The 25,378-nt window shown below is 37.2% G+C and overlaps 1 protein-coding gene across 9 annotated transcripts in view; it reads left to right on the forward strand.

Annotated features, from left to right (window-relative positions):
• Positions 1-25,378, forward strand: part of CPEB3 (cytoplasmic polyadenylation element binding protein 3) — a 189,843-nt gene that overhangs the window by 75,041 nt on the left and 89,424 nt on the right. For 7 of the 9 annotated variants that reach the window (XM_060642033.3, XM_060642027.3, XM_060642029.3 and 4 more), the window contains 2 exons: positions 6,018-6,074; positions 23,323-23,346. In XM_060642033.3, coding sequence (XP_060498016.1) covers positions 6,018-6,074; positions 23,323-23,346 — 81 coding nt within the window. The remainder of the gene's footprint in view (positions 1-6,017; positions 6,075-23,322; positions 23,347-25,378) is intronic. The other 2 variants (XM_060642034.3, XM_060642036.3) reach the window with 1 other exon arrangement.

Below are 25,378 nucleotides of genomic sequence, written 5' to 3' on the forward strand. Positions count from 1 at the left end.
GCTCTGTGCTGACAGCTCAGAGCCTGGAGCCTGTTTTGGATTCTGTGTCTCCCTCTCTGTCTGCCCTTCCCCACTTGCGCACTTTCTCTCTCTCTCTCTCAAAAATAAATAAACATTAAAAAAAAAATAAAGTGAACCTGATGAACTATATTCACAGTGATATTTCATCTTAGAAATGTATGCAATAAGAAATCCCTTATTCAACTGTTCTGTTGATTTCGGTGGGGAAAAAGGGTTAGCGGGAGAAATGATAGCATGGGAAGTTCAGGAAGTAATAAGACTTGTGTTTTAGTAAAGAGCTTTAACAGCTTTTCAGTCACATTTATACTTCTAGGTCAGCCTTGAAGATGTTTGTAGGAAAATTTAAAAGGTCCCTACTTCTTCCCCCATGATAAGAATGTCAAGTAATGTAGAGGGAAAGTCAAATTGAGCTTTCTTCACAGCACCTGAGAAATATGTTTAGTAGTGTTGATCAGATCACAGCACTCTTGTTAAAATAAAAATTAGACAATTTTTTTTTTGGCTTCTTAAAGATCTCAAACAGTCCTGGGTTGTAACAGAGTAACACTGTAATACTTACCTATTGTCTCTTCCCATATTATATATGACTTTTCCTATTGTTCATTTTTTAAAAGTTTATTTTTATTTACTTGAGAGAGAGAGTACAAGTGGGGAAGATGCAGAGAGAGAGGGAAAGAGAATCCCAAGTAGACTCCATGCTGCTGGCTCAGAGCCCAAAGCAGGGCTCAAACTCATGAAACTGTGAGATTGTGACCTGAGCTGACACCAGGAGTTGGACACTTAAGGAGGGGTGCCTGGGTGACTCAGTTGGACCTGAGCTGAAACCAGGGGTTGGGGGTAGTGCCTGATGAAACATTTCTAGTGCCTGATGAAACATTTCTATATATTTGAATTTTCTCTTTCCTCACTATTCATGGAACTGAAATTTGAAAAATGAAAAGAGCAGGTGTCAGTTGAGAAACTGATATTGAAGCGTTTGCTTTTCAAATGTATACTGAATCTGGGGGAAAAATAGCTATCTCCTGATAACAGTGCTTTAAAACATTTAAATTGACAGAAGCTTGGAAGAAAGAAATGCCACCCTTTTTGGTACTATGGAAGCATTTTTCTTTATTCATCACAATTTAAATTTAGTGTTGTACAGCCTTTCACAAAGTTGGCCCCTTTTGTGGAATGTTGAGGTTCCCTTGTTTCAGAAAAAGTGCACCTTCATTACATTTAGTTTGTTCCAGAAATATGCTGTCTCTTTACTTACTTGCATTGGTGCTCCAGTTCTATTTTTGTGCTACCTCTGGCCCATATCAGTTTGTCTTGTATAAAAGTTAGCAGCGTCCAGAAATTGTTTGGGACATAGATTCTGAGTTAGCAAGAAGTGATTGTTCTGGTTCTATTCAAGAGGAGGACGGTAAATACAAGCTGAGTGATTTTTTTTTTTTTTTTTTTAGTACCTCCCATTAATTTACCCAGTGGTCCTTCTTATATAGCAGTGTAATCACCTGAGAGTTTTAAAAGAAAATTCTAGAAATTCTGATGTTAACTGTTTTATAGAGTAGAGCCTGAAATGAGGAAACATAGACACAAAGGAACGAATAACATGCCAAAAATTATCCACTACTGGTATGAAAAGAAACTAGGATTTGACCTCAGGTCTAAGCTCACGGCTTTTGTTTCTCAGTTCTTTGGAACATAGTTAGAATATTTTAGTGCCAAACTTTTTATCATTTTTCCTTAAAAGGGCTTTAAAACACTATTTTATTGTATTCTTGCATAACATTATTGCATCTTGTGGATTCTTTTCCTGAAGGAATGTATCTTCAATTTTATAGAGAAAATTGGTGGAAAATACAACCCAGCGGAATATGCATTTTTCTTATAACCTTTTCTAGAACACAGCACTTACATTCTATTATGTAAAAGTCTCTGAAGGACTTGACTTTTTAGAGCAAACGGGGATGGTTAAAGAAAGATACAGTAGTTGTTCCTTATCTCATAACATATTGCAGAAGTAAAGAGGTGGCTTTCATAATTAATTATGAAATTCATAAAAATTTCAATTTTTATTTGGGACATATAAAAGTATGGGTTGGTTGGACTCTGAAACTTTGAATAACAGTAGAGGTCATTTTTTATGACTAGCTTCTTAAATATGAATGTGACTTGAGCTTATGAGACTGTGGTTTTTACAGTCTAGATAAACCTGTGTAACCCTATTCTCCAGCCTCTCCCTCTATCCCCTCTTACCCCCATTTATCAGACCCTGTGCGGTGGGGAAAGTGGGACAGTCTCAGATTTCCACAGCGTCATTTAACTCCGTAAAGCCAAGTATGCCTTTCAGTTTTCGAAACCTTATATTTTACACTATACTTAAAAGATAGCTGGCTGACAAGAACAATTTAAAAATAGCAGACCATGGACAGGTGACAAAATGTCACGCTGGCAGCACCAGACTGCATTAACAAAAATCACCAGATGTCACACACTTGATTCTATTTTCACAGCTGATTAAACAGCAGTATTTGTTGGATAAAAGGAAGAAAAAAATAAATGGCCTCATCTGAATTTGGAATCAGTTTTTCTTTTGCTACTATATATTTTCTCTCTTCTTCAAAATCTCATAATAACTGTAAAATTTAGGATGCAAAATATATTAAGAAAAAAATAAAAAATAATTCTAATTTTAGAAAAGAACTTTTGCACATATATACCTCTTAAACTGGAAGACTATAAGTCAAAATGTTGGCAGAGCTTGTCTTTAATTGGTGATTTTAGTTTTTGCATTTTTCTGTATTATCTAATTTTTCACTGATGAAAATATATTGGATTTTATAATCTAAACATTAATTTTTGAAGAGGTAAAAAAAGTAGCTTAAAGAAGCCATAAGTTGTTTTGCTACAAAGAATTTGCATTTAGTTGGGAAACAATTAGATTGTATTTAAATAATTGGTTCTGATGGGTCTGACATGACAGAGTTTCTTATAAAATCTTTTGTGGATGATGTTGATCCAAAGATCCACTGAAGTCAAGGAGGCCAACAGAATTAGGGAGGATACCAGGAAAGGCAAAAAGTTTTCTGCTTTTCAGCAAATACTGATGCCTTCATGTATAAAACATCACCTACGCCTTTTTTCTTTTTCTTTTTCTCTTTCTTTCTTTCTTTCTTTCTTTCTTTCTTTCTTTCTTTCTGCTACATCTTTAGAAAGATTGAATTGGAAGTAATCAATGTGGGCTAGAGGATAATAATTGGAAAACTACTGAGCTTCCTTTCGGTTTCATCTTTTCAAGCTGAAGAGTCCTAAGATCTCATGGAAAGGGTCCAAAAAGGACCCAACTTCTGGAGAACTACAGAAAGAAGCACCCCTCTAAGTGTGGGAACACCAGTAGTTCCAGAAACATATAAAAACTATTATTTGATGTAGTGATTGTAAACCACATGCTTTTTTTTTTTTTTTTTTTTTTTTTATAACCATAGCATAGGAAATAAAAGAAGTTGAATGAGAATCAAGTAAATTTGGGCTTGCTTGGTTTTCTTGATAACGCTTCATTATTCTAGGGAACACCTCTAGCTTTTTAGGAACCACACCCATGTCTGAATATTCCTTGGTCAGAGATTGAACAGATTCTCTCTATGTGCCATTTCCTTATGTTTTGTTAGGCAGTGATTTTGAACTCTTGCTGGGTTTTCAGGCTTACTTTCCAGTGACTATTTACTGTTAAATTTGAGTATCATCTCAATACAATGAGTAAATCACATGTAGTTCTTATGGATATTAGTATTTGGGGGTAACGAATCCAAATCAGGTTTGATTGTCTAAAAATAATGGAGAGAATATTGATGCAGCTAACTAAAACCAGAATGTAAACTCTCCCTGTTGAGTCAGTCTTCTTCTCATGACGAATTTTTGTATTATAGGTTCTGATCAAGGTGGTGGTAGGAGATAGCACTTGTAGCCTCTGGGGTAGATTATAATTTTTAGACTCTAAAATGGCTTAGGAACTGGGAAAAAATAAGACACATAGAGTAGTTACATACATAGATACTATTAAGTGTGTCTTTGAACAATGGGTAGTTTTTGAAACTACTAATACTTAGCTTCTAGTAAACGTGAAAAGATCTATGAAATCAATAAAAACATAAAGTAGGCAATTCTATTATTTAAAAAATGGTTGTGTACTAATAGGAAGATTTTTCTCTGGAAAACATTAAAATATATTCTGAAAACTAATTTTACTATAATATAAATGCTAACAAGAGTCTCCATAAAATTAGACATAGATGTAATGTCTTCCTCCTAATAAAGTTTAAAATAATAAAAACTAAAAGTAATTTTTATTGAAAGTCCTATAATGCTTCATAGTAAAATTAGAATAGTCCCATCAGAATCCATCAATTGTTGATGATTTTTCTATTTTTAATTACTGTCTCTCATATACACATACACACACACCCATCAGTAGTAGCAACGTTACGCTTACAAGAGTTTTGTTTTTTCCCTGCCTTTTAATATGAAATGACCTTTCACAAATTACTGTGACCTGAGGGCTTTTAAGAGATCAGGGTGGCCTTGTCTAGGCAAAACATTAATTTGACTGAGAATTAATGATTCTTTCTTTTTATTTGAAGCAAATGCTCTGTTTTGTCCGCTGTGATTCTTCTCTTTTGGGCCAGAAGAGCTACTGATGTTTGCTTCCAGTACCCCATAACAGAGATCAACACCAAATGATGACTGACCTTTTGCAATTATATATAATAACACTGTATTGGTTGAAAAATCAATCACCATATCATCATATCTCCATATCTCCAGCTTTCTCTGACCACCCCCCCCTACTGTTGACGTTTTTTTTGGATAGTAGTATTGACATAAAATGGACATTTTTCTGAGAACTTCATGACAGCCCTTCACATAATTGGACATGAAGACCTTGCAGAACCAAGTTCATGTATGTTAGCTTTACACAAAAGCATGGTTTTAGTAACGATTTTGTTAAATCGTTTAGTAACGATTTTGTATTTGGTCAAATAAACAAACTATACATTTTTTTTCTATATCAGACTCTCTGTTTCTTTATTCTTTTAATACATCCACCTCCTTTTCCCAAATAATTCATGAAAAACATACCAACTGTTTTACATCTTCCACTTTTAACCCTGGAGGCTATTGAGTTAAAACATCTGATTCAGACTTATCATCTTCTAGACCAGGGGTTGGCAGACTTTGTAAAGGGACAGAGAGTAAGTATTTTAGGTCTGTGGTTCAGATGGTCTCTGTGGCATATTCTTTGTTTTTTAATTTTTTTTAATCCCTTTAAAATGTAAAAATGATTCTTAGCTCAGAGGTATAGAAAAACAGGCAGGTAGCCAGGGTGGGCAGAAGTTTGCAACCCTGTTACTGTAAGGATGAAGGTCTGGAGATGAGCGTTCTACCCGCGGTCATATAACTAGTTAGTAGTAGGGGAAGCATAAGAACCCTAGATTTTTAGGCCAGTCATTGTTCCCCACTATCCCTGTTATATAAATTTTACCATATTTCTTCGGGTTGCCATTCTGATAATTATGTTGCATTTTTGAGCCACTGTGAAACCTTTATCTTTTTATTCCCACTAAGCTTCAAGTTTATATACTTCTTTGAATTTATTATTTTGCTGCTTGAATTTGAAGGGCAGTATGAATGGTTGTTTAAATAAAATGCTTAATCCAGTTGGCATGTTTAAATTGGAATGCAAGAAATGCTTTAAAATTTCACACTGTTATAATGGAAGCTTCTTTTTTGTTTTTATTTATTTGTTATTGAGATTTTGGCTTTAAGATTTTTTTTCATTTGTATGTTTTATGATTTGATTTAAAAACCATTGTAACTGCTATGGCCTTTGATAGCATTGTTCTAGATTAATCTGTTATAGCTTTTTGTAATGTCCGTCTTTTACTATGTATTTGAAATGATTATATTAAGCATTCTTTTCTTTGTGCTTAAAATAAAATTATTTTATTTTTCAGGACGCATGGGAATAAATTTCCATCATCCAGGAACAGATAATATTATGGCACTTAACAGTAAGTCTTCATATGAAATGTTCTGTAAAATTAGCAGACAAGTTTACAGCATGTAATTTCCACTTTCCTAATTGTTCATTACATTTCAGCCTTCCACTTAGTCCAGGATAGACTGTTATTCTATACCTGTGGTTCTCAAAGTGTGATGCCTAGACCAGCAGCATCAACATCATTTAGGAACTTAAGAAAAATGCAAAATCTCAGGCCCTACTACAGACTTGCTGCATCAGAAACTTTAAGGATGGGGCCAAGAAATCTGTGTATTCACAAATTCTATAGGTGATTCTGATTTAGGCTACAGGTTGAGAACTGCTAATCTATACCAGGGGTTGATGAACTACAGCCTTATGAGCCAATTGTGGCCCACTGCCTGGTTTTATAAATAGTTTTATTGAAACACAGCTACACTTATTCATTTATGGATTATCTATAGCTGCTTTTGTGCCATAATGGCAGAGCCTAAAATGCCTGAACTATTTACTGTCTGGCTCTTTACAGAGAAGTTTGCTGGTCCCTGGTGCATACCATTGGGGTGGGGGAAGGAGGGAGGAGAGGAAGAAAGAAGGCAGGCAAAGGGAAAGAGGGAGTAGGGTAGAGAATGTGAAAGAATAGATCAACTTATTTATACATAACTGAGAATTTTCTCATTTTGGTAGATAGCCAACAGGTTCTTCAAAACTGGACATCAGGAGTCTTCCATTAGTGGAATTTGCATGGTATAGGTGGTCAGCTGCTTTGCAGGTTAGAAATGGTTTGTCAGTGTAATTGTTGGGTTGAGTTCTGGAGCATCAAAATCTAACCAGAAAGTCATTGTGTTAGTTAATCCTGGATGAAAGGTCTGGCTAATATTAGTTCTCCTTTCTAGTGTCTGTGGACCAAGTAGCTTTGCAAAACAGTCTCTGAATAGAAATTGTCAGTTGTCAGAAGGACCATAAAAGCCATTGAATCCCTCAAGACTTAGGTTTTTCCCCCCTATTAAGTGAGTGACATCAGATTATTCCTTGTCATCCTCCCAGATATACAAGCTGACTGTAGATACACATAGGACACATACTGGGTAAATCTAGGGTTATATACAATATTACCCTTTTCCTTCCTAAGATTGGAGTTGCTTAGGGCAGATTTTAGGTTACCTCTAAAATATGCATTCCACATTTCTTTTAGTTCTGACATGTAGCCTCCTTCCAGGGGCCACTGCTAAGAACCACTGGCATTGCTTGATGATCAGGTCCCAATCCACTGCATGCATATTTTGTTTTAAATAGCTAGTATCCACTCTTCTGGAGGGTCTTGGGAATAGTAAAAATTCTAGAACTACCCACCTTTCTTTTCTACTTTTTAAAAGAAAGGTCAATTTACCTTTAGATTATGGTACCTGTTTTTTTCCCTAGAAGTAGGTTCATTGGGGTGAGGATTAATAAACATGCTTAACTTGCTGAGCCTCAGCAATTTTGTGAAACTTTGTGAAAACACTTCAGTTAGGTGGTGGGATCTAGAGTTGAATGTAAACGGAAAGAACAGCATGGTAGTGTGTCTGCCTGAAGGAATGAGTGTGTATTTTAGAAAAGACCTAATTTGCTATGGTGTGAGTCGTCTTCTGCAAGAGGAAGAGGATGTAATTTATGATTGTTCTGTGTACAAAATGAAGCTAAAAGACACTTTTCTTTTGAAAGATTTTAATTCTCTTTGATTTGATTTTCTTTAATTCACTGCTTTCAAATAAATTTTGTTTATGTTCTTTCCAGTATGTGCGTGATGCTTAAATCCACCTTTTAGCCTCTAAATTTCCTCATCTGTAGGAGAAGGGGACTGAATTAGGTTCTCTCTCTCTTTTTTTTTTTTTTTAATGTTTTTAAATTTATTTTTGACAAAGAGAGAGACCAAGCGTGAGCAGGGGAGGGGCAGAGAGAGAGACGGGAGACACAGAATCTGTGGTAGGCTCCAGGCTCTGAGCTGTCAGCACAGAGCCCGAGGCAGGGCTCTAACTCATGAACTGCGCAAGATCATGACCTGAGCCGGAGTCGGCTGCTTAACCAATTGAGCCCTGAATTAGGTTCTCTTTAATGATTGTTTTCAGAATGAAGATTCAGTGAGTCTGTAATATTTTTTTGTATTTATTTTATTTTTTAATTTTTTTAATGTTTATTTTTTGGGAGAAAGTGTGAGCAGGGGAGGAGGGGCAGAGGGAGAGGGAGACACAGAATCCGAAGCAGGCCCCAGGCTCTGGGCTGTCAGCGCAGAGCCAGACTCGGGGCTCGAACTCACGAACCGTGAGATCGTGACCTGAGCTGAAGTTGGATGCTTAACCAGTGGAGCCACCCAGGTGCCCTAAATTTTTTTTTTTTAATGTTTATTTTTTTGAGATAGAGACAGAGTGTGAGCAGGGGAGGGGCAGAGAGAGAGGGAGACACAGAACTCAAAGCAGGCTCTAGGCTCTGCACTGTCAGCACAGAGCTTGATACAGGGCTTGAGCTCACAAATTGTGAGATTATGACCTGAGCCGAAGTCAGATGCTTAACTGACTGAGTGACTCAGGCGCCCCATGTAATATTTTCTTAAAGTACCAAAAGGATCATTTTGCCAATACCTATATCAAATGTTGATGAGTTATGCATATTTGCAGCATTATGGCAGATATCAGAGTGCATCTGTCTTCAAACGACTCTGGGTGCTGCCCTGTAGGATCCTCAAAGTAAACCATAAAAGCAACCAGAACTCGACATCTGCATTACTGTCAGTCCTCTTTCAAAGTGGACTCCAGCTATTTGGAACAAATAAAATATCATCCTTGGTAGGTAGATACTTGTGGGACCTACAGATTTTGACAGATTTGCTGTGATAAGGCTTTTCTTCCCTTTTGTGCGGTTGAGCCTAGCTCATCTAGTGACATACATATATGACACATACACAAGCACAACTCCATATTGTCTTTCCTTTTATGCCTACCATTTGTCAGCCCAACAGATATTGTCCTGGGACTTGTCTGTCTCCCTTCCCCTCAGCTTTCATATAGGAATAATTGAAATCGCGGAAACTTTATTGGTGCTTTTTGAAATGGACTGGGTTGAACTGTATTTTCAGACAAAAAGGGACTGGCTAAGAAAATTAAAGAGAATTGGATCAATGCTTAAATTAAAAAAAAAAAAAGAAATGTCAGTCAGTTGTGGTTCCTTCTTTCCTACCCTTTTTTGCTTTACAAAATCTGTGCTTCCTAATTCTGTACATAATGCTGCCATTCATTGTAAGTCAAAAAACTTCCATCCTTATTTTATTTCCTTGACTTTACCAGACGCAAATTTCTTCTAAAGACATCATGTTCTAGGCTCTCCTGACTTGATGGGCATGAACAGGAGTCATGGTGAGCATTCTCACTTCTCAGTACCACTTCCCAGCTTTGAATGGGCCAGTTTCCCGTGCTGTGGTGTTTTTAGTGCATGCCTTCCAGTTATCCTTTCCTCTGAGAATTGCCACTGCTCGTGTCATCTAGAAGATAGAAAATCGGGGTGGAGGATAGGAAAGAAACTTTAGAAAACAGTGAACCTGTAGACATGTAGGGTCTGGAAGAATTAGCAAGATTTGTGTAAGCCAAAGAATCTACTGATTTTCCCTATTCAAGACCATGAATCTGGTAAGAATCAGCCGGCTAACCTTTGGGGAGGAAACTAAGGGACACATCTAAATTTTGGCTTTTCCCAAAAAAATATTAGGTCCTCAAGTATTATAGAGTATGGGAGGGAAGGGAAGATTGGGGGAAGAAATTCTGATCTGTCAGTAAGACCTGCCACTTGTCTGGTATTTCCAAAATAAAATTAGTTCTGAAACAACATGTCCCTTCCACTTAAACTGGTAATAGATTTTTTTCTGTGTAGTAATTCTTTCATTCTCTTCACCTTAACACCAAAAACACTAGAAGTTTGCATAATGTATTTTTATTTTTCCTGCTGGAGAAGGAAGGCTAGTGCAAGTGCTTCCAGCTATATATGTAGTAGTTCTATCAGCCAGATTTTTTTTTAAACAGTAACAGTAGCTTTTGTTTTGTTTTGTTAAATTCTTAGGTATAGAGTTGAGCTTAGCAGTTGTGGGCTTGTATAGGGTTAATGTCTGACTTGATGATTTTTCTCTATTATGATGATCCTCCGAAAAGGATATTGGTGCTTTCATGATTAGTTAGGTGAATCACAAAGTTATGGTCAACTTAATGTTCAAAACCAGAATGCCTGGTCTTGTAATTTACTCTAAAAAATAATCATCGCCAAGAGTATCCACTTTCTTTTTTGACTGGTCAGCTCTTCTTTTTCGAAGTAGAGAATGGGCTTGGAAAACCAGTTTAGTATCAGGAGAGTTGCTTGATGAGTATGAACTTAGAAACAGGAAGAAGTGTTGCTAAAGGGTAGGATCATTCAGCTTCAAGAAGGCATCCTCTAAGCAGCTGGAAGGCGTGTAAAACCTGAGGATGGAGCAGTAAGTCAAAGAGCATCGCCAGGAAGAGCATCGTCTAGAACCAGGCAGATCTGGTTCCATTTCTTACAAGCCATTCTTCCAGCCACATTCTTAACTCCTAGGCCTCTGGTTTCTTCACCTGGAAAATGGAGGTAATGGTCACTGAAGTGGCCATTGATAAATCTTGTAAAGCTTAGCATCATGCCTGACTAGGTGATAATGCTTTGGTGAGCTGCTATTGTGATTGCTCACATCAGCTTTATCGTTGCCTTTTAAAGTTTTTTTTTTCTTGCATGTTCCAGAACATGAGTTTATATTATATTGGTTATATTTAGATACATGTTTTCCTGATTGGATTTAAGGCAGCAGACCTACAAGTCAAAGGACACAAAGTAAGAGCTTAGGTCTTGGAGGAGTCATGTGATAAGGATGGCAACTAGCCGAGCAGGTTTCTGAATCTAAGTCTCTCCTCGTTTAAAAACCTATTAAAGGACAGTTAGGATACTCTGACTACCTAATTGTTTTGTGAGATTTAGATGAGATTTGGTACATGTACAAATAAGGTGTTATTACTGCTGTACTTGGATAGTAGGAAGCAAAGTCTTATTCAGAGAAGATATGCCAGAGAATGATTTTGTTTTTAGACAATAGTTTTGTGATGTAACAGTGTTTCAATTTTATTTAAATTAAAAAAGCTTCCATGGCATTTGTTTTCTAGTATCTTTCAGCTTGTTAACTAGAGTCTATTCCAAGATACAAGGCGTGAAGATTTAAAATTTTTATATTTTAAAAAACCACAAAGACATTCACCTGCTTGAGAAACTCCGAGGTCACCAATTGTTCAACAACTTATATATAGCTGACACACCAGGAAACTTGCAGCTTTAGTTTATGCCGTCTTCCACTTTTTCCCTCTTATTAATGCCTTGAATCTGTTTTGGAAGATTTTGCTTATATTTCTGTTTGAACTCTGGGTGGCTAGAGCATTTGTTGAATTGAAAGAGGATACGTGAAAAGGTTTCTCTATAAACTTTCAAGTTGGGCAGAGACTCCTGTGTGGTTGCAGGCTTCCTCTTCCTCCTCCTTTCTTTCTGTGCTGGGAGCCAGCTCCTTGGTGAAGGGCTCAGCTGAGAGGAAGTGGCAGAGGGCGAGCTGAACACATGACGCTTTTATGCCAAAATGGGAAGAGAGCCAGGTTTTCTAGAATTCCAAATGGAATTTTCCCAAGTTTGAAGAGCACATTGTATTCCTGTGTACCGTGAGTGGATATAAGTAAATAATTTTTTAGCAGAGCAATAAAATGGTGCAGGAATTATTTTGAGATTCTCAGATTGAAGACATGGTCTCTGAGTATTTTGAACTTTCATTTTTTTTGTAAGTTTTTTTAATGCTTATATTTTAGAGAGAGACAGAGACAGAGAGAGCAGGGGAGGGGCAGAGAGAGAAAGAGGGAGACACAGAACGTGAAGCAGGCTCCAGGCTCTGAGCTGTCAGCACAGAGCCCGACATGGAGCTCGAACTCCTGAACCATGAGATCATGACCTAAGCCGAAGTCAGGCGCTTAACCGACTGAGCCACCCACATGTCCCTGTATTTTGAACTTTTAGAAGACAAGATCTAGTGCTGTTGGCTTCCATCTAAAGAGATTTAGAAGTAAAATCATTGTACAATTGTGGCATGAATATATTATAAAAAATGGCTAATTTAAAAATGAAAAATAGTAATTATAGGGATATATAATATTCTATAACTTTTAAGTTTATAACTTTTAAGTTATAACTTCAACTCAAGTTTCAAACTATTTTGAGTGGATGCTGTTTATGAATGTGGTAGGGGACCTAAAGGCATTGCTGTTTTGTTTTGTTTTGACCTTCTCATTTTACAGAGGGGGCAGCTGAGGTTCCAGAGACTATGTGAATTGCGTAGGGTGACGTGAGGGAGTCAGGAGCAGAACCTTTTGCTTCCAGGTTGAGGGTAATAACTTTTGCTTTAAATACTTAACTATTAAGAGTGATTGTATTATTTTTATACTAGTTTAGCACAAATACATTCTTGTCTTTGGGAAAATTGTTTTTCTAATATAACTTGTCACCCTAATTTTGCTCTGAATACTAAATAAAGCCTCTTTTCCTGACAAATAGAGTGATAAACCTGGTCTGCATGTCCTGACATTGAACTTTGTAAGTAAGTGAAGCCTGAAATATTCTTGACTTATTAATTGGATTTTGGAAGAAGTTCCTTGTGTGTGTGAATATGTCTAAAGTGCTAGGAATTGGGTGCTTCCAACCCAGTAATAAAGATGTAGGAAGCTGAAAAGTTACCTACTTTCCCCTGCAGACCTCCCTGTTTGCTTTCTCCACTTGTGTAGGCAGTAGAACCTGGACTTCCCATTTATAGGACTCATCACACTTATGATTGACTATTTAATGCTGGTCTTTCTCTTTAATACGTGTGCTTCGAGAGAGCAGAGATTAGCTTTTATTCACAGCTGTTCACCAGCTTCAAGTACAATGCCTAACCTATTCAGTAGGTACTCAATATTGGAGACCAGCAGAGAGGGAAAGATAGCTCCAAGAAATTGTGAAAAGCATAGTGTAACAGCCTTAGAGAATATCCAGTCCACCATAGTTCCTTTATAAAAATTTGTTTTAATACTTCCTTTTGGAAGATGGTAATAACATATTTGGATCTAGCAATTAACAGTTTATTAAGTGCTTTCGTAGACCTCTGTGCCTTTGTAATGCATTTATGGGTTGGCAGGGTATGGTCAAAACCCACTTTCCTGAACACCAGTTTTATCCCCTGATTCTTCTCTTATCCAAACAAAACATGGGTATGTGATGGGGTAGCATATGAAATTGACATGCAGGTTTTTAAAAAAAATTTTTTTTAACATTTATTTATTTTTGAGACAGAGAGAGAGAGAGCATGAACAGGGGAGGGTCAGAGAAAGAGGGAGACACAGAATCTGAAACAGGCTCCAGGCTCTGAGCTGTCAGCACAGAGCCCGACGCGGGGCTCGAACCCACGGACCGCGAGATCATGACCTGAGCCGAAGTCGGACACTTAACCGACTGAGCCACCCAGGCGCCCCTGACATGCAGTTTTTAAGATAAACCTGGAGACTTTAAGGCGTATCCTAAGATTTCAACAAGTTTTAAGAATGCTTCATTATTTGTTTCCCACTGCTTTGGGGGAAGTTTGATAGAAAAGCTGAGAATCGTGTCATTCATTTCATCTTTAGTGCAGCCTTATTTAAAACATGGCAGGATCTTCCTTTTCTGTAGAAGGTAAAGGAACTTGCTGATGTCATACAGCCAACTAGTAGCCATCTATGGCTTGGACAGAGAGATTATTCCCTAATCTAACGTGACTTCTACTCTTGGGTTTTTCCCAGAAAGATCACTCAGGTTTCATTTAGCTTCTTTAGGTAAGAGTTAGCTAAATAATACTTTATTGATTGTGGAGAATGAATGTACCTCTGATCAGTTTTACTTTCAAAACATAGTCTCCCTTGTTAATGGCAGGAGTTTTAACTACTCTTTTACTCAGACCTTTAGTATGTGCAGATGAGTGTCTTAAATTTGAACGACTTGGTATGCAGATGATCCCTAGGAAAAATTAAGGAGGTGAAACTTTGCCTTCTTTTCTTTGTTATCCTATGCACAATATAGTGGGGATAATGCAGTGTTGGGAGGGCCAAACAGATCTGAATTTAAATCCTGGATCCATCACTTACTTGCTCTGTGACGTCGGACAAGTTACCTAATTTTTAAAATTAAAAAAACATTTTTTTTAATATTTATTCATTTTTGGGAGACAGGGAGACGGAGTGCAAGCAGGGGAGGGGCAGAGAGAGAGAGGGAGACACTGAATCTGCAGCAGCTCCAGGCTCAGAGCTATCAGCACAGAGCCCAGACACAGGACTCAAACCCACAAAGTGCAGGATCATGACCTGGGCCAAAGTTGGATGCCTCACCGACCGAGCCACCCACGTGCCCCTGTTTTTTTGAATTTTAAATGGAGTTTTTAATCCCTTCTTTACAAACAGTAGGGTCAAGTGTGCAATGCTCCTGTTACCAAACCTGGCAATAAATACACACTTAACAAATGCTAGCCTCTGCTTCTTCCCTCTTCTACCTCTAGTTTCTCCTTTCTTCCCCTTTGGGTTAGCAGTAATTCTTAATTCCAGTTATACAATCAAAATGGGAACAAAAATAGAAAATACCTGTGACCCAACATCAGAGACTGTAATTTAATTGATTTGGGATCAAGCTTGGCTGTGAGGTGTGGGCAAGAGGTGGATGGAAAAGACCACAATTAGAATTTACCTCTTGGGAGATCCAGTGCTGCTCCTCCGACTCCTTGCCGATGTCTGTGCATGAAGGCATCATGTAGCATAAGGACTGTGCTATGCACTCCCTCCTATTCTTTCTTCCCTGTCGAAGCTTGGTCTGCCTTTATTGTTCTCTAAGATTTTCCCAAGTTCAGGTCAGAAGAAGAAGCTGTTTTGGGGAGGTCAGGGCAGGGGTGAGGGGAATGAGCAGCTCTCCATGTTGCGGGAGCTCTTCCCAAATTCTCAAGTCAGTTCCTTTCCATAACTTTCTTCCATGAAGGAACCCTCCTTCCCGCATGAGAAGAGCATTATTGATAGGGAAGACACAAGGAACAGTGACCAAGGGGCTGGGCCTTTGGTTCTGCTTATGCTCCTGAGCACACTGGCACCCATTTTGTTTACCCTCTCTTCTCTCTGTATAATTTCCTACTTTATTTGGAGTTCAAAAATGTAGAATTAGCAAGTGTTGGCTGTCCTGAACAGTCTAGAAATTGAGCATTTATATAAAGTTTGAAGAGACCTCATGAGATTTTGACATAGTGGTTCAGAAAAGATGGTTTGTTGAGAATATATGCCAAATATTTGGGTGCATACCTCTATAATAGGCCTGACCTGATCTGGACACATTGATCTGTGTAAAATATAATATACTCTGGCATGTGATTAGAATTCTCAGGACTTTTCTTGATATCTTCCCCTTTTTTGGGGGGGAGGGGCAGTTATTCTATCATTTAGTATCGTTCTACTGAAATAAAAGTAAGGTGATAGTTACTCGCTGTGGAATGCTATTAGGCCACAGATGTGAAGGGCATAGACATCACCTGATGTGGGGAGATGTGCATGCACACTCTCTCCAAGTAGGGATAACAGAATAATGCAGAGATTCTTTAGGTTTGTTTCCAGAGAAATCTTGTCAGATACAACAGACTTAGATTGATTTTCTTCTGCTTTCATGGGGAGTTTAGGAAATGAATTTAGAAGTTCTGAAGTGATACTTTGATAACATACCATACACTGAGATTCCATAAGTAACCTATATGGTAAATGTACTTTGGAGACTAACCTAATACTGGGTGTGAATGGACACTGCAAGATGGTATAGAGAAGCCTTGAACTTACATTTTGGGCAAGATGGAAAAAATAATAGTGGATGGAAATGGACAGAGGAGTTCAGGGGTTCTTACCGGGTGGAGAATAGATGTCAAGACATGGATATCTAGATTCTTATGCAAACTAGATAAGTACTTATATTATATTGATACTATGGGAAAAGTGGACTGAATTGGTGTGACTAAGATGAGGATTTGAAACGTGGTTGGGGTCAGATGGTGAAGGGCCTTGTTTTCATGAGAAGCTTGGACAGACAAGTGTCTTCCTGGAAAATTACGTTCATCCAAAGGAGAATGTTCAAAATGATATGGATTATGAAAAACCATTTATTATGAAGAGTAATTAAATGTATTTTTGTTATAGAAAAGGGAAAACCAAAAGATAAAGCAATGACCCTCAAATAAAACTGGGATTAGGCTGGGATCTATTGTTAAGGAAAATAGAGAGACACATGTTAGAAGGAACTTTCTACCTTGTAAGAAGGGTCCTACCATAGAGTATAGATCTTTAGTTTTCTAATCTTGTTCTGTGGAACCCCAGCATCCCAGGAGGTACTTTAAAGGCCACTATGGGGGAAGGGTACATGACAGGTTGGGCTCTGGATCCCGGTGCTGCTCCGGGGAACAACATATTTCGTATCTGTTGGAGTTTGTTTTGGGGAGGACAGGGAGTTCTGCTGGGAAAAAAACAAGACTGGAAGAGGCTGAAGTGAGTCTCCTTAGTCTCATTTTAAGGTATTCTAGCTGAACTAGGTCGAACACCTTTGTTTTGGTTACAGAAGTAATTCCTGTTTTGTTTGGGAGATTGACTAAAAGTCTAGGGTTCCTATAAGATTTTTTAGGCAGTGAAGTAGAACATTGCAAAAATTCAATTGTTTAGGATGCAGGATACAGTTACATATGTTATTAATGACCATTAGATTTTCTGACCAATCCATAAAAATGACTATTAAAAATACTGATTTTAATTCATAAAGTAACAGCTTTAAATGTAATGACTACCAGAAAACAATAGTGCTGTGGTAGTAATAATGAAATAAAACAAAAAAATGGGGGTGAGAAGTTCCTTTTTTTATTAAACTTGGATTATGCTACTAACAGCAAATACTTTTAAAGGATGATGGGGGTGCCTGGGTGGCTCAGTTGGCTAAGCATCTGACTGTGGCCCAGGTCACGATCTCGTGGTTTGTGAGTTCGAGCCCGGCATCGACCTCTGTGCTGACAGCTCAGAACCTGGAGCCTGCTGCAGATTCTGTGTCTTCCTGTCTCTCTGCCCCTCACCTGCTCATGTTCTGTGTGTCTCTTTCTCTCTCAAAATAAAGGATGATGAAGTTGTAGTAATTCTAAAGGGAATTGCCAAGTTCTTTCAAGGACTGAAATACTGGCTCTTCAGTCTTGATAGCTAAGATTACTTTACTAGGGCTGCATAGGCTGGATGGCTTGAACAGCAGAAATTTATTTCCTCACAGTATGGAGGCTGGAAGTCCAAGATCAAGATGTCAGCAGGGTTGTTTTTTTCTGAGGCCTGTCTCCTTGGCTGGCAGAGGGCTGGCTGCCTTCTTGCTGTGACCTTACATGGCCTTTTCTGTGTTTCTGGGCATGCCTGGTATCTCTTCTTCTTATAAGAACACCAGTCTTACTGGATTAGGGCCCTATCCTTATGACCTCATTTAACCTTATTACCTCTTTAAAGATCCTGTCTTCAAATAAGTCACACTAGGGATTAGCACTTCAACCTATGTATTTTGAGGGTACACATTTCAGTCCATAACAACCGATGAATTGATAAATTGTGGTATTTCCATACTATGGAATGTTACTCAGCAATAAAGAGAAACAAAATATGAACACATGTAACAGCATGGATAAAGCTCAAAAACATTATTCTAAGTATAGGAAGTCAAACACATTGATTGTATTAATATGAAGTTGTAGAAAGGGCAAACAAAACAGTACAGAAAGCAGATTAATGTTTGCCAAGGACCATGGTTTGGGGGATTGGGTCAACAGCAAAGGGGCACAAGGAAGTTTTTTAGGAAGATGAACTGTTCTGTAGGATAGAACTCAGTGGTGACACAACTATATATAATTATCAAAACTGGCCAAACTGTACATTTACAGGGAATTAGTTTTACTGAATGTAAATAATACCTCAACTTAAACAAAGAATAAATGGTTTAGAACCAATGTGGACTGGATTCAGTCCCAACTTTGCATAGCTGAACAGCGTGGAGCCCGTCATCCTTTCTGGGCCTCCGTTTACCCATCTGAAAACGTATATTATGATAGCTGCTCATGTTACTTTTTAGGATTGCAAATTGAATAGAAAGATTCATCTGAGAAAAATGGGTAAGAATCAAAATGAGAAGACTAGGAGGAAGAGATTTTAAAACATCCAAATACTTTATGTGAATATAATAATTGAAAATGTATCCCATCCTTTCAAGCATCGTTTTTACCTGCTAAGTTCATATTGTTAGGTGAATATAATAGTTGAAAATGTATCCCATCCTTTCAAGCATCGTTTTTACATGTAAGTTCATATTGTTTATGGAAAAATTGATCTCTTTTCAATTATAATTTGCCATATCTGAGAATCATTGGGCTAAAACTGTCTTCCCTGTCATTATAAAGACAAAGGTAGAGAAGGAGCATTTATGGAACAAACTCTATCACTCCTGCTTTTTGGGAATTAATCTAATTACAGAAGGGGGAGCATTTTTGTACTACCTTTGAGATCTTAACCCATCTTAGGTGGAGTTTTTTGCATGACTTAGATGGAAGCTGAAAGGAACCATTAGATGTTTGAATAGAATTTAATTTTACATACTGAAATGGTATTCAAAACATAAGTTCATAAGGTGTTTTTAAGAAACTGATTTTATAACAAGGAAAGTAATTAACAATTTGTTCCTGCAGTTGACTTTTAACAGTCTTGGCAAATATTTCCAAGCCAGTTTTTTAAATGTTGTACTAAGGTCTTTATCTTGTTCATTTGTTTTACATCAGTATAGCATCCTAGGGACTGCTTAAGTTCCTGAAATGGTGCATGCTACTTTGATACACAATAGAACAGAGATCCTTCTCTCTCTGGCCCTCTTCCCTTTGTCTCTCTATCTCATTTTTGAGCCTCTGTGGTGGAATCTGTGTATGATGTTACTTTGCTTAGAGAAACTTTAAGTTTGGGTGAATCTATGTAGCTGAAGAATTAGTTTAGGTTTTAAATCAGATCATAACATGCCCTTGAGGAATCACTTGTATGACTGCAGCCATTTAAGACCCAAGTATAGGTCAAGTCATAAGAGTAACAGGTAATTCATTTTACTTTATTGCCTCATATGCTTAATAAACCATAACATTAACATGAGAGTACCATTCACAATGTACTAGTCATTGATCATGTAAACTTATTTTTAGAGTAACTCTGTTATATCTCATTGTAAAATACATGTACCTTTTTATATTTATTCTGATATATTAAAAATCTTTAATTTTTCAATTTTGAATTATTCAAATTTATGACTTTTTAAAAAGATTTTTTTTTATTTTTAAGTAATCTCTACACGAAACATAGAGCCTGAACTCACAACCCTGAGATCAAGAGTTGCATGCTCTACTACAACTCTTACAGCCAGGCGCCCCCAGATTTATGACTTAAAGACTATAAAAATGTTAGCATTATGGACTTTCTGCATTAATCTTATAACCTTTTATCCCAGTGAATCAATTTAAAAATAAAATTTTTGTAATGTTTTCATTTTTATTAATAGAACTATAATATACATCCAAACAATGCACAAATCATAAATATATAACTTGATATACTATTACAGATTGAATGCACCCATATAACCAGTACCTGGATCAAGACCAAAACATTACCATCACCCCAGAACCCCCCTCAGTCTGCCTTCTAGTTAATACCCTTAGCCAAGGGTAACAACTACCACAATTTCTAAAAATGAAATGTAATTTTTTGTGAGTTCTAAAAGTAATATATGTGAAACGGTGAAAAGAACTTTATCTGTAATGATGATGATGATTAAATAAGAATTAAAGTTCTTAGAGGCACTGCTTAGGATACATATCATGTCTTATATCTGGTATAAATCCATACTAGCATATAATGTACTATACAAATGGAATTAGTCATATTTACTCCCCCCCGCTTTTTTTTCTATGTGGGATCATTTTGTGCAGACTCATGATAAGTTTATGTATTCAGTATTCTTGTTTAAAAATCATATTTGTTCTCAAGAGAAGGCATTACTTTTGTGTTCCCAGATTTCTCTCCTTGGTGTTCATTTCATTACATCTCCCTTAGGGAAGAGTTTGACTCTAATTAGTCTATTTGCAAGTGGCCCTCGTATGAGCAAATCTTTAATCACCCAACAGAGGTGGCATACATTCTAAAGGCCATCAAGGCATTTGTTACTCCTTCCCTTGATTACACACACAGCTAACAACATATATTTGTTGAATACCAACTTGGTATAGAGCATTCTACCAGGTGCATTAGAGGATAGTAAAAGATATACAAGATAATGACCTTGGTGTCTAGGCATTTAACAGTATAGTGAGGTGGTTGCAAGTGTGGACTCTGGAGCCAGAGTGCTTAGATTCACCACTCACCACTTCCTAGCTGTAAGATTTTAGGCAAGATACTTAATTTTGTGTCCCATTTTCTTCATGTATAAGAAGAGGCTAATAAGAATTCTTATTTCATAAAGTTATGGGGTATATTAAATGACATTGATACGTGCAAAGCTTTTGAACTGTTCTGGAACATAGCAAGTACTAATTAAGTGTTAGCTGCTATGATAATAATAATCACCATAGGGATGATAGATAAAATTCTGAAATTAGGACCAGGGTTGCACATAATTAAATTACACAATGAATGATGAAAACAAATTGAAGCTTCTCACAAAACTGCTTTAAATTGGTTGCCTGTCCCTTATGCTGTCTTGCCCCTGTATCAGTCACCAAGCTGACATGAACCAATTTACTGTCTTTTTGATAAGAAATGAAAAAAAAAATCCATAAAAATCATGAACTGTTTAAAGAAGCTTTGATTAAAACTCCCAAGTATGCTTTTGCAAGCCTTACCCATCTCCTCAGCTCAGAATGCTCCTCCTCACCCCCGAGACTGACTGGATCTATTCACTTCATGTTCTCTATTACCTGAAAATTCGGCAGTTGAAGACTCTAGTGAACAGCATTCTCCTTATCCTTTAGGGTGTTAAGGTCTGATGAGTCATTTGTACCTTGGTATTGTAATCAGATTCTTTTTCATTTGAGCATCTGGCCAAAAATCAGATATAATGAAAGCATGTGAATTTGTTGTTTGGGAGAGAAATGAGTAATTTTGAAATACAGAATGTTTTATTTCCTCTCTAAATAGAGGTTTGTGGTGGGGGTTTTGGGCAGTATGACATCATTGGGGATGGGGGAAGGGACAAAGAAATAGGTGTACAACATCAAAGCATACTTAATCTCTTAAGCATACAAAGTCCTCTTAATCTAATAGTGCTGTCTATTAGTATTAACTCATCCCTATTATTATAAATGAAGTAGGCTTTTGGGGGGCCAAACTAGGAAACTACCACTTACTGCATGGTAGTTATGTAAGGAGATGAATTTTACATGGGGAGATATTTATGCAAATATATTTATGTGGGGAGATGAATTCCAGGTTCCCAACAATGAAAAAGATAAAAATTCCTTAATTTTTACTTTTTTTGGAATGCGTCCTTTTCGTAAGTGATGTAAACAGTACTGCTGTGTAAATTCAGAAAAGGTTGTGGTTTTTTTTTGTTTTTTTTAAATTTTCTTTAACATTTATTTATTTTTGAGACAGAGAGAGAGCATGAACAGGGGAGGGTCAGAGAAAGAGGGAGACACAGAATCTGAAACAGGCTCCAGGCTCTGAGCTGTCAGCACAGAGCCGGACACGGGGCTCGAACCCACGGACCGCGAGATCATGACCTGAGCCGAAGTCAGACGCTCAACCGACTGAGCCAACCAGGCGCCCCAAGGTTGTGGTTTTTTTAATTGAAGGTTATAGTGATGGGAGAAGTTAGGGAGAAAGTAGGGCTTGAACTGGAAAATTCTTTTTAATATTTACGTAATGGGAAAGTGAAGGGGCCAAATGTGTGTAGGCGAGGGTATGATGTCTGAAGAAAAGTGGGAACTAGCGGGCCAACTGGTATTTCAACTTTCTAGCTGAAAAGTCTGAATTCTTTTTCTAGGAGAGAAATCGTTTTCTTCAGTGCTACCTTATACTGCAAATGTAACCGCAAATTATCACTGTTTCTTGTTTTGATTTGTTTTAAGCTAATATTATAACATGTCATTGACACTTTAAAAATGGATTAAATAGAGTTCTCATTTGTTTTATAGAACCTGAGTTTTCAAATTCGAAAAACTTTCTACTTTGAAAGTTATTTTAGATGACAGGATCTCCTTGCAATATATATATATTGCATATGCATATATATGCATATATATACATATATATATATATGATACCATAGTCTAGCTCTAGTAAATGTTGTAATAATGCATTCTGTGGGCCTTGAGTTTTGAAAGGGAAGAAAATCTTCAAAGCACTTTATTTTTCAATATGCCCTGGGATGTACCCAGTACTTAATCCCTTTCTACTTTTTCAGTTCACTTCTTAGGTGAAAAAGATATGGTTTTCCCCCCGTTTGTGATGCTGTGTGGAAAGTAAATGGGGAGACCAAAGAGACTTCACTGAAATTTTCACACAGACACATCACATTCTGTAGAACCAGAGTTAATTGTGCATTAAATTTCTATATAGTTTTTAGGGGACTCTATTTGTGGGATTTATATGTAGGTGTGTGTGTGTGTGTGTGTGTGTGTGTGTGTGTGTGTGTGTGTGTGTATGCACATGTGTGAAGAAATTCAGAGTGACCGCCATACACTACAGTTTTTAATTTAGAATGAATGTTTTCCTTTAAAGTGATGTCTGATGGTAATACAGCACAAATGAAGATTGATTAATCAGAAAAAAATTTAAAAGAACTCTGTCTATATCTGATACAGATAATGGACCACAGCATAAATCCTTATAAGACTATGTAACTTAAGCACCCATTGTATCTTTGTCAGTGGCTGCCATATCCAGGTGAATTTCTCTTTAAGATTATGTTTTAACTTGTGCTTCATAAAGGTTTTTCTTTTTTTTTTTAAATATATTATCTCTGCAGTCGAGTTGAACAGTATCTCCAGATTAATTCTGAAAATACTTAGAAAAGGTTTATGTGAATATTTTTTTATTTCTAAATTCACCATTTTGATAAAGATACCCATGGTTTTCTTCTGTGTTTACATGCAGCCAGGAGCTATGGGCGGAGACGAGGTAAATTTTTTAATGAGATCTTTTGCTTGCCAAATTGTGAGTAAATATGAGTGTGTGTGTGTTTATACCTGTGTGTGTGCAAAACAATAATTATTGTGTGGTATGATGTTCTAGCTTATTTTAGCAAAATAATCCTCATCACTTTCATTATAGTTGTTTTTTGTTGTTAGTTGGTAGTTTGTTCTTTTAATCCTAATATAGACATAGCAAAGACTATTTATTTCTACCTGGAAATTTTTGTTATGTGATTTATTATGATCTTGAGAGAATAAAGGCCAAGCATAATTTTGTGTGTGTGTGTGTGTGTGTGTGTGTGTGTGTGTGTGTGTGTGTGTTTTATCCACTGTGTTCTTTTCATACTATTTAGAAAGCAAAAGTTAGGTTTTAGAGGGCAATTCTTGATCTTAGTAGATTTACTGGTGAATTCTTTAGTGTTAATCCAGAAGCAGATTTACCTTGAAGGTAAAGAAGCTTAAGTTGTAGGGACCCTCACTTTCAAGGGGACTCCCTCTTTACCTTATTTTTGTGTTCTTTTTCTTGAAGCAGATCCCCAAATTGTATAGGCTCTAAGCCCCATAAACTTGCATTGTCTCCTGATCCCACCCAAACAAAATAATACTGCTTTTATTTGTATAATGCCATTACCTTTCTACAGCATTTTTCTATCTGTAATTCATTCAAATAATTTTATTAAGTTGGTAGGGTAAGCCTAATGTAGTGTTTTGTTTTTTGTTAAATTCTTTTTTTTTAACGTTTTAATTTTTATTTTTGAGACAGAGAGAGACAGAGCATGAACGGGGGAGGGGCAGAGAGAGAGGGAGACACAGAATCGGAAGCAGGCTCCAGGCTCTGAGCCATCAGCCCAGAGCCCAATGCGGGGCTCGAACTCACGGACCGTGAGATCGTGACCTGAGCTGAAGTCGGACACTTAACCGACTGAGCCACCCAGGCGCCCCCTAATGTAGTGTTTTGAAGGAGTATGAGATTTAGGGTCAAAGACCTAGTTTGTAATCACTGCTTTATTGCTTCTGTCTGGTATCTTCATCTGTAGATTATGAGGTAATAAAGCCAATCTTGTCCAACTTTAAGAGTGTTAGTGAAGTTATAGTGTAAAAAATGGGAGAGGAAAACCTATTTGTGTACACTAAAAGCATTCCACCAGTATAAGCTGCTTTGGGACTCACTTGCAGAAGCTGAGAGAGATGAAGTGATTTACTTGCTATGTGGTCTCAAGTTAAAGTCAGAGCCAGATCTGGAACCTTTGTCTTTTGGTTGCTTATTGAGTGCTGTTTACCTTTCATCAGGCTATTTCTGATGTTGTAATTGAGTTTTAAAGAGAAGTTAATAATATTACATTCATAGTATTTTATTATTGATTCCACAGTAAATATTTGTTGAGTAGATGGATATTGGCAGAACCTAATAAGTATTGGAACTACCATTGAAAACTTCTTTCATGATGGAATCGTATCATCAGTTTTGTTTTCAAATCGTGGTGAAGAAAAACATTTGTGTAGTTGATTATTTTTTAGCTGTAGAAATTACCATTTAATATTTTTAACCTTCTTGTTTATAAATTGAAAGCATAGATAATAATATTACTAGAAATCATTCTGTACTATACATATAGTTTTTCATGTTGGTAGAAAATTGATCACTCTTGAGAAGGAATAAGGAAAGGACACTTTTAAAAAAAATTTTTTTTAATGTTTATTTATTATTGAGAGACAGACAAAGAGCGTGAGCAGGGGAGGTGTAGAGAGAGGGGGAGACACAGAATCTGAAGCAGGCTCCAGGCTCTGAGCTGTCAGCACAGAACCCGACGCGGGGCTTGAACTCACAAACTGTGAGATCATGACCTGAGCCGAAGTTGGTCGCTTAACCAACTGAGCCACCCAGGCACCCCAGGAATGGACACTTTTATACAGAAAACAGACACCATCTGGAGGGTAGACAGCAGGGACTAGCGTCTCCACTTCTTATGTACCGATCAGTTACCACATCTTGCCAGAGTTTTTCCTCTAGTGTCTCA

This window comes from Panthera onca, chromosome D2 (genome assembly GCF_046562875.1).
Source record: "Panthera onca isolate mPanOnc1 chromosome D2, mPanOnc1 haplotype 2, whole genome shotgun sequence".
In the NCBI taxonomy this organism is placed as follows: domain Eukaryota; kingdom Metazoa; phylum Chordata; class Mammalia; order Carnivora; family Felidae; genus Panthera; species Panthera onca.